A 10711-nucleotide genomic window follows, 5' to 3' on the forward strand; every position below is an offset into this window, starting at 1 on the left:
TCACCACAATTTGATGACGTCAATGCGTGACGACGTACATGATGCGTGGGTACATAAATGATTTGGCGCCACAGTCATGCTGGTGTGGAAATGCTATGACGTTTCGAGAAACAATGAAAAATGTGCTATTTGTTGTGTATGTTTTGCATGATGATATGATGAATGGATGTAGCCGTAAGGGATAACGGTACCATAATAGCTACGCTGATCGTGGGCTGATTTTTAAATGAACATTTATTTATAAAACAAAATATCTTCTTTGGTCATATTAGCCTACTCAATAGCATTAACACAGGCTTTACTCCTTTCAAACTTTATCTGGTAAATAAATGTATGGGAAACACAACCCACAGCACAACCACCTGAGCCTAACTTCAGTCTACTCATCACCTTAATTTTAACTGCGTTTGTAGCCGGTGCAATAGCCAGACTGATAAACAAACACAGACAGGAAGTTAACTTCGGGCCAGGCACGTGTGCCCGATGAAACCGTCTATATAAAGCTTGAAGCATCAGAATCGGCATTGGTATAGGCCGATCACCTTGACAAGTAATCAGTACTTAGTATCAGCTGCAAAAATCCTGATTGGAGCATCCCTAGTAAGCACAAATCAATAGAATGTGGACATAGGCTATACATAGTGTATTTTACTTCATCTAGTGTACTGATTTATTATAGGCTTTTTATTATATAAATTAATACCAAAGACTTATGCAATCTCTCGGTCTACATTACGAAAACAGCTAAAACAAACGAAAAATATTCGCAATGAGGAGCGAGCGCGTGAGCATGGTTGCCAGATTGCTTAAATTAAGCAAAACACCGGGAAGAAAATGTACTCTTGTAACAGCGAAGCTCTGATTCGGGGATTTTAACTCTTGATATCTGGCAACCGCACTCATGAAAGCTCGCCTAGCAGAGGCGTGTAGAGCTGTGCGCAATAACATTTTGTCTCATCTTATTTCGTCAACGAAATTGCATGTTGGTATAGTCTTAGTTATTGTTTATTGACCTTATTATAGTCTCATCTTAGTCATGGGAAAAAAGCTCGTCGACGAACATTTTTCGTCATAGTCATAGTTACCGAAATTAACACTAGTGTGGGCAGCATTGCCAACTCTGCTGTTTGTGATTCTCATACCCTGTTTGATACCCTCTCTCTTTCTCTGTCTCTATTAGATATTTGTGGTGACAGTGTGGCTTTGGGAGCTGTTCATGTTGCCTCTCTTCCTCCTTCTGCTCATTGGCTGGAACTACTTCCACATCACACCAGGCATGGCCAGCTACAGTCAGGACTTGGTGAGTGCTGTGATGTCGCCCACTCAGCTGTACAGATAATGCTCCCTAATAAGTCAGAGTCAACGCTGGTGACTCACAGGATTAAGAAATAAGCATCCGTTTTAAACCTCACAGATTCTATTGTAGAATGATTTCAAATTAAGTAGACAGTGCTGTCATTTGTATTTTTTCACAGCCAAACATGACCAATATATGATACAATACAGGAAAAACATTAATACTGACATATTGCAATTCCAAATAATTATTTTAAAATGCAATTTATTCCTGTAATGGCAAAGATGAATTTTCAGCATCATTACTCCAGTCTTCATTGTCACATGACCCTTCACAAATCATTCTAGTATGCCGATTTTGTGTTTAAGAAATATCAACAGTTATGCTGCTTAATCACATAAACTGTGATATATTTTTTGAGGATTCCTTGATAAAAAATTTTTTTTTTAATGTCTTTATACTCTTTAATGTCACTTTTGATCAATTTAATGCTCCCTTGCTGAAAAAAGTATCACTTAGAATTAAAAAAAACTTACTGAGCCCAAACTTTTGAACAGTAGTGTATGTATTATTAACATTTACATTTAGCTGACACTTTTATCCAAAGCAACTTACAAATGCGGACAATAGAAGCAATCAAAACCAACAAAAAAGTAATGATATGTAAGTGCTGTGACAAGTGTAGCGTCTGGACCAATCAAACACACAATATATATTTTGTTAGCTATATTTAACAAATACTCTGTAACACCCCTCAGTTAACAAGCCATATGAGGACCTATGGACCCTTCCCCCGAAATGCGTCTTAACACCTCAGAAAGACACCAGGTTCCATGGCAACCACGGCTGATAACACTGGTTTTATTGCTCAACTTAACCAGGAAATTAACGTTCTTAGAATTGACAGACAGTTGACCCTGAGAGGTCAAGTAAATATCTACAGCGGATCTAAATATTTATAATTAATTATAACTAGTTATGATTAATTATTCATATTTCCCCATGAGCTGATTCGCTACACAAGTCTCGGTTAGCCTATCACAATATACGTAGCAAGTTTTTTTTTAATGATAAATAAAAAGAAAACAAGTAGACAGAATACAAAAAGAATAGATAACGGTATTGTTAGAGGATCTTTAAAAAAAATAGAACAATTCAAAAGAAAAGAGAATGCTAGTGTTAGAGTCATTACTTATAATAAATTAAAAGAAAATAAGTAGAATACACAAAGAATATAGAATGCTAGTGTTAGAGAGTCATTACTAATAATAAATTAAAAGAAAATAAATAGATAGAATAGACAAAAGAATAGAGAATGCTAGTGTTAGAGGCACTTTTTTCTTTTTAAATAAAACTAGTTAGAATAGAAAATAGAAATGTTTTTGTTTAAAAAAAAACAACAAGCAGATAAAATAGAATTAGAATTAGAGCGTGCTAAAGTTAGAGGGTCAAATGTATAATATTTTATTCATAGTAGTAAAACAAAAAATGACTGTATATTGTTCCATTATGATATATTATTTCATGGCTAGTTGTCAAACAAACAAACAAGAAAAATAGTCATGAAATATTCATTTAAAATTGAAATTATTTCATTTTGTAACAAGAATGAGACTGGGGTGACATAAAACAAGCACAGGATGTAGAAAACCCGATATACACTTTATATACTATACCATCATTAGAATGTTGCTAATTGACCACTCAGAATGAAGTATTCCAGTGAGTCATTAGGTGCAATTTGTATCACATTACAAGACCAAAAACAGTCTTTTTACAGCATTTCTAAAGACATTAATTGGTCAGTCCATCGTAATAATATCATGTTGTCTATGAATTCGACATTCACAAAGGTTAAGATGTCTGAGATGCTCCTATCACCCTTGGTTGTGAGTTTTAACATAGCAGTCACACTTTGAGTGACCTTCATCTCCAGTGGGTTGTATAAACCATATTTGAGTCCTTACTCAGAATGTAGCAGCTCTTAGTGCACCAGCAACCCGTCTCAGCGCCGTATCTCAGTCTCGGGGTGGGGCTGCGCTCTCTGGCAACGTTAAAGCCAGCATCACCTCGCGCTCACCCCTCGGCATAGCAGAGACAGAGCGCCACGGCTACATTCAATAGCATCGAAGGGTCAGGGATGACTTGATAGAGAGCGATCTAGGCACCCGAACGGCTGAGATTAAATGCGTGAATGTGTACGTGTTTATGTTGTGAAGAAATGAGATTGCTTGGTTGTGACATCGCTCTTGTGAGGAAGGCCCCTCTCATTCACCTCCTCCTTTTGTGCGAGGTCACCCGAGAGGCAGTTGCTACGGCAACAGGGCCTCTCCCAATGGGGGTGTATATACAAGCGAAGGTTTCATTACGAGGTGTTTGTTAAGAAAATGCTCCATTGCACACGTGTGTCTCAATCTCATCCGCTCTCTATCTCTTTCTCCTTATTTTGCAGGAGAACATGTCCGTGGCCGAGGACGAGGACGAGGATGAAAAGGTATTTCGCCGGTGCCACGCGTGGTTTTTGATTAACCGCTGACTTTTATAGAACCTGTCCTTGGGGTGCTGCATAGATGGGCTGTACGCTGTACCTTTAATACTGCATTTAACTCAGAACTGCAACTTAAATATGTTCAAAATGAGGACAGACGATTCAGCAAGCCCATTTTCCCTCCAGTACTTGTACACTAGTCCTCTGGGAATTCTCGCTCATACGACAAATGGATTTGGTTGCTTTGCTGTGGTCCTTTGAAACGCAGAAATAAGCACAGAACGGCATCATTAATTGAAGTTTGCCTTCCGCTGGGGAATAGAGGCATTGTAAGGATTTTGAGGCAGGCATGGCTAAATAGGGAGGCTGGACTGCAGTTGAACTCCCCCTTTTTGCATTTTATTTTTTAATGCTTAAGATGAGTCATTAGACTAATTACAAATTCTCCCAAATCTGCTTAGATCCAATTATACTTAAAATATTCAGTCATTAGAAACAGTACAAACATCTCTATTTAAAAAACCCCAAAACATTTAAGCTGGTATGTAGGGCCCTATGATTTCCACGATGTGGAAAATAGGGACAGAATCGCAGAATCCAGTCATAAAAATAGAATTTAATGTATTTAATATATGCAATGTAATGCACAATGTCATGGAATTTTCCCAATTTTAGATGAATAAATCAAAAGTAGGTTAGTATATTTAAATCAAAACATGATACGGACTAGTGTCTGTGAATATTAAGCCGCACAAATACTGTTTAAACATGAATCCTGCATGTTCCTTTTCGTTTACTACACACATACTGAAGTGCTTGACACTCGCTGTGTTTTTCAGCCTCTGCTGCCTCAATATATGAGTACATAAACAATATCTAGAACTGCTCTTAGAGTCACATAATGAGCATTTTACCAATTCTTTCGAGAAAACTATCGTCATATCATATACAAACAGAAACTTAAAGGTCTTCACAGCAACCCGTCAAAATAAAAGTTTGGTTTAACTTGAAGAAACTGTGACAAAAATATATCAATGTAATGATAGTGCTACTACTAATAACAAAAATATTATGAAAACATTATTTTTGAAGGTATATTTACCAGAATTTATTTACCAGAAAAATGTAGGCTAAATACACAACACATTATTTAAAAAAAAAATTAAATTCTAAGATGCATTTGATTATTAAAATGTAATGAAATCATTAAAATGGAATCCAGAAAATTAATGGAAAACAAAGAACTTGATAAAAACAAAACTGAATTTGAGAAAAAAAATAAAACATTTCATAGGGCCTTAAAAATTATTTTTTTGTTAAACTTTAAATCAATTTATGTGAAATATTGCAAGTTTCACTATTTCAATTAATTAGACATGCTTTTTGATGAATACAATTTAATTTAGAGTCTAGAAAAATGTAAACTGAAAAAAAAATGGAATCCAGAAAAAAAAGAGAAAAAAAGAAGATTTAATAGGGCCCTAGGTATGGTTTCATTGTTTGGCGCATGTGGCTGGTAAACGGTCACAATGGTCAAAATCTGAATGCCGAGTGCTGAATAAATTCATAATGAGGCAGGGCAGGCTCATAATCATTTTAGTCCACGCTGTCTGATTCGGAGAAGAACGGGTTAACAGGAAGATAATGCGTTATTGCTTTCTGACTTGGATGTGCGGAAGTGTGCAGCTCTGAGCCTCCGAGCGCTGACCCTTGCGCTGTATGGCTAGGGCCTAGGATTCATATCCATAATGTGCTCAATATATTCTGCTATGATGACCGCAGGCTAGCTTCATCTGTTGAGAGGAACCCCTCTGTTAAAAACAGCTTCCTCTTCCAAATCCTATCCAAGCCAAGCAGATAATTCACGGATGAAACGCATGATATGTGTGTGCAAGCACATTAGCTTACGCCCAGCAGCTAAACAATTGTAATATATCTTAGAGGGAGAAACAAGAAAAAAAACGTCTAATAAGTATGTGGATTGTGAATGTGTGCATTTAAATTAAGCTAATGTCATAAAAATTATATTAGCTTAGTTTTATTTATATAATTAGCCTGAAATATTACACCTTGAGATTCCATTCCTGTGCATTTATTTATTTTTATTTCATTATTTATTTGTATTAATTAATTAGAATTACGAGTATCAGAATTAACAGTATTTTTCTAGTGATATATATTGTGTTTTTACACCCTTTCACGTCTTGTGTAAATGAAATATCTCCTTTCATTATTTAATTACCCAGATGTCCGTGTTTATTTTAAGTTGTCAGCTCTAATTTAAGATGGCTTGTTTCAAAGTCCCGTTTTGTTTTTTCACTTGGACTTCGGTATCACGCAGGCAGATCAAACAGTCTAGCTTTACACTTCCTATCAAAGTCATCGCAGTTAATGTTTTGGGGTTGGAGAATGATCGGTGTTAAATTTGATCACTTCAAAAGCGCCGTTTTTTTCCTACTCTTTGGTTAACATGGGGATAAAGGCTGTCCCCTCTGAGAAGGTTACGATTACCACCCGTTTTTCTGTATGTTTTCCCCTGGAGGATGTGAATATGTAAACCTGCAGCCGAGCGACGCAGATGCAATGGAATGAAGCTAAAGAAAGCAGATAGGAGAGGCCGCGATACTGCAGAAATAATACACAACAGATCTCCTCTATGAGCACGAATCTGTCCTGGGGGAGAGAGGGAAATTTACAAATCTTCCCTTCGGCTTTCGGTATCAATTTTGTTGACGCTGGTTTTATCGCATCAGAAAACAAGAGGATGGAAGAGAAAACAACCCGCTGGATGTGTGTCCCGTATGACCAGGAGGCCCTGTTCGCTTGGCCCTGGGCACAAGGTCACCTAAGAGTACCACGCTTTGGTTAGACAGGCAGAGAGCTGACCCCCTTCTTCCGCCGCACCCCAGGGTACCATCGGTGGTCTCCTAACCCGCAAGCCCTCTCCCCCCTCACATCTAACATATCACCTTCAGCACATACCACAAGGACAGAGTGTTGATGTCATAATCATTGTGTATTCTAGAGTGCACAATCCTGTGACATATCCATTTGGGAGCGCTGGGTGTTTTGTGCTTGTTTGTACTCTGGTTGTCAGCTTTAACAAACCCATTTGCAACACATTTTGACAATAACGCAGGTGTTTTATTTAGGTGCGTTCCTCTGGTTATTCCATTGTGGAATAAGTGAGTTGCGAATATTTGCACCAGCTTTGAATGAATATTCCAATTTGATGCCATTTACTCAATTAAAGGAATGTTAAATGAACCCTGCCTTGCGGTATTTTGATTGTGCCGAGCATCCCTGTGAAACTGCATTTTCTGTTCGCCTTTGTGCAATCTGTTCCCTATTAAGCCAACATAAAAGTTATTTGACAATTTCATCTGAATTGAGAATATGATCTGACACAGGTTTTCTAATCAGTAGACGTGTAGCTCGGATAGTTTATTTCTGCTAAAAAATTTGATTCCACTTCAGAGGCGGAAAAAAGGATGTTTGACTTCAAGGGGGTTCAGGGAGATGAATCACAGTAGTCCACAGAACTTGTATATTGTGCTTCTATGAATGCTTTCAGTGTTATCTTTTGGTCTCCATTAATATGAAAACTTGCAGCCATATCAAAGCAAACTGTGACAAATGTTACATAACATGTACAGTAGTGACCCAAAAAGATTTTGGACACTTTAAATCACACTTAAAAATATGATTAGATAAGATATTAAAGCAAAGCCAACAAACAAACAAAAAGGCCTATGGAACTGATGCCACTTTTCTAAGTCATTTTGGGTCCCACTTTATATTAGTTGGCCTTAACTACTATGTACTTACATCAACAAATAAGTACAATGTACCTATTGTGTTCATATTGTATTGCAAAACACTTTTGCTAAGGGTTCGGTTAGGGACAGGTTTGGTGGTATGTGTGGGTTTAAGGATGGGTTAAGATGTAAGGGATGGGTCAACAATGTAATTATAAATGCAATTACAGAAATTAATTTCAGATGTAATTACGTGCAGGTATTTTTTAAATACAAATGTAAAAGCATGCATGTACACAATAAGTGCATTGTACCAAATGATTAATTTAAATGCAAGTACATAGTAGTTAAGGCCACCTAATTTAAAGTGGGACCCCATTTTTTTCCAAGTTAGTTTGAAGTGGATGTATTAAGTATTAAGTGTGACACTTTAATGTTAATACACTGTTCTATAAGTAGCTTACATTGGGGAAAGACTAAAAAAGTTAAAATGTCATACTTTTTACTGGTGTAATGGTACATGTATTCTTCACAAACCATCATGGTACAGAGGTTTGGTTCATGCAGTCAGATGATCAATACAGTCAGTCACTGGCAATCAATTCAAAAGGGGGCGCGCATGGTAATGCAACGATAACTGTCACAACAGGAAAGAGCAGAAGAAGAGACAATCTATGCACTAACCCAAAACAAGAACGGAGAGTTCAGATCGCACGCAAGGGCTCGAAAAACCGCCTGCTTGTTTTGCGAAAGTTTCTGGTTTTGGAGGTGCACCGGTCGACCGACTATTAATCGGAAGTGGTTTTTAGTTTATTTTGGCCGATCTCTATTCCAGAATGCAATATTCAATTCCCCACATGCAATTTGTGTGGAATTTTTATAAAGTCCATAAAGAGGAGAAAATACTGTACCAGGGAGATCAAGCTCACTGTTCGTGATACTCGAAATATAGGAAAACAAATATGTACGGGTTTATATGAGCGTACCTTTGAGAGGAACTGGCCATCTTCATTTTTCCATGGCATTTTCTTTTCATCTTACCTCCATATAATGCATATTTATTGTTTACAGTGATAAACAAGGCACTATATCTCTGCTGTTCTATAAGCGCCACCTGCTGTCAGAGAATAAATTTGCATTTTCATTCAGTCCGTCTGCTGGTTTTGTTTTGACTTATGTAGCATAATTTCACAAGTAATTTAGCTTTAAATTATACAATCTAATTCAAATCAAAAACAGCTGCTCATGCTACATGCATGTAGCACTACTGTCAGTAAAAAAAAAAAAAGAAGAAAAAAAAAAACATTTCCTGTTGTACCGAACTCATATCGAACCATGACCCCAAAACCGTTACACCCCTACTCAATTGTGCTCATAGGTTTACCTAGTAAATATCTGTTCTGTCAGATAGCAAAGTTTAAGATCTCACGAGCTGTAGAAAGGACCAGCAAAAACCTTTTTGTTATATTTATTAATAGTTCATTATTATTATTTTTTAATAACCTAGCAAACTTACTTATGTTTTCCTTGAAAAGAGACTTTGTGATTATTTAAAATAAATGCCACTTGGTTTGATATTTTGTTATATAATATATGATTTAAGTGTTCAAATATGTTCTGGGAGCACTGCAAGTTCATTTTTCTTGCGGTTGGTCTCGAGTCACGCTGTTCATTAAGCAAAGAAACACTAAAGACATTTGAGCTGATATCAAATACAGTTGATACACTGACAGAATAAATCTTCGTCTGCACTTTATCCTCCTCTGACACTTTCCTCACAAAGCAGGGATTTGAAATGACTCATAAGAGGAGGCATGTTGATTTTCTTTTGATTGATATCCTAGTCTCTATGTTAGGACATGCTGTGTGCCGCTGCAGTGCTGAGTGGAGGCATGACTGGCTTCCTATGGTTTCCTGTGTCTGGGGCCGAATGGAGAGTGACAGTGGGGAGTCTGGGCTGAGCTTTCCCAGGGGCCGGCTCACCGGGGCCGCTGTCTGGGGGACGGTCGCTTAGACAAACATATACAGCGCTCGATCACATGTTTGTCTCCCCCCCCACCCCCCCAATACTCTCATTTATTCTCTCGCTCCGTCATTACTCCTGTCATTATTTTCTCCTTTTTGTGTGAGGGCTTCTTGTTTCTCTCCCTTTCTTTCTTCTCTTCCCCCTTTGGAGAACTATACTCATGGGCTCTTATGCCGGAGGAATCTCTGATGTGATCATGTTGCTTTGGACGTTAGATTACCCTAGCAATCTTCTTAAAGTAAAATGGAATAGAATTTCTCTCTTTCTTTTTTTTCCTCATCTAAAGTCCATTTAGCCCATGTCTCTGAATTACACTGCAACCCAATACTGTGTGATTCATCAAATACAAGAAGACAATGGGATTTCCCATCTCTCTTACAAGAAGTAAAAACATTGCTTTGTATAACAGGATTACACTCAGACATTGCAATCTTTCTCCCACAAGCTCGGATACAGAAAACGATAAATCCAATGATTTCAACCCTGCACTCAATCTTGCCATAAGGTGGGCAACTCTTAGCTTTCGTACGCCAAGAACTGGTACTCGAAAAAGCTCGCACCCCAGGAAATGAGCCAAGACTCGCCCGGCAGATACTCGCGGATTAGACGACCTCGCAAGTTGGCGTCTTATGCCGTCTGTGTTCTCGAACTCCCGAGTCCCTCTCTCACTGTATGCTTTCTGATTGCCATTTTTACATCTTTTTCCTCCTCCGCTTAATCTTTGATTGTGATGCACCTTTATTGTTTGCGCCTGACGAATGCTGAAATACTCCCAGATCCGTGACAGCTCTGGAGGAGAGGCTGACACATTTTCACGTCTGAGGAGATGTTACAGAAGCTCATTACAGGCCATTGACTAGATGAAATACTGATGATGGCACTCTGGAAATAAACTGCTCTTCCTTTGTCGGCTTCTAACAGCTGACTTCCCTCATCAGTCTCTGTCTTTTTTTCTTTCTCTTCAGGAATCAGAGAAAAAAGGACTGATGGAAAAAATCCACATGATTCAAGAAATTGTGCTTACAGTTCAGAACACTTTAGATGAAGTGGCTTGCATTGGGGAAAGCGTGAAAAAGTAAGAACAGAGCATTTTATACCTCTTATGAAGCTCACGTATGCAGTTATGCTCATAAGCTTACATA

At 37.9% G+C, this 10711-nt stretch overlaps 1 protein-coding gene across 1 annotated transcript in view; it reads left to right on the top strand.

The window, feature by feature from the left end:
- mctp2a (multiple C2 domains, transmembrane 2a) overlaps positions 1 to 10711 on the top strand; it is a 63062-nt gene that overhangs the window by 44690 nt on the left and 7661 nt on the right. Inside the window, exons 18-19 of the mRNA XM_016521767.1 lie at positions 1181 to 1300; positions 3750 to 3791. Of these exons, the coding sequence (XP_016377253.1) occupies positions 1181 to 1300; positions 3750 to 3791 (162 nt within the window). The remainder of the gene's footprint in view (positions 1 to 1180; positions 1301 to 3749; positions 3792 to 10711) is intronic.

This window comes from Sinocyclocheilus rhinocerous, unplaced genomic scaffold, assembly GCF_001515625.1.
Source record: "Sinocyclocheilus rhinocerous isolate Xijiao unplaced genomic scaffold, SAMN03320098_v1.1 scaffold1110, whole genome shotgun sequence".
NCBI classification, from domain to species: Eukaryota; Metazoa; Chordata; class Actinopteri; order Cypriniformes; family Cyprinidae; genus Sinocyclocheilus; species Sinocyclocheilus rhinocerous.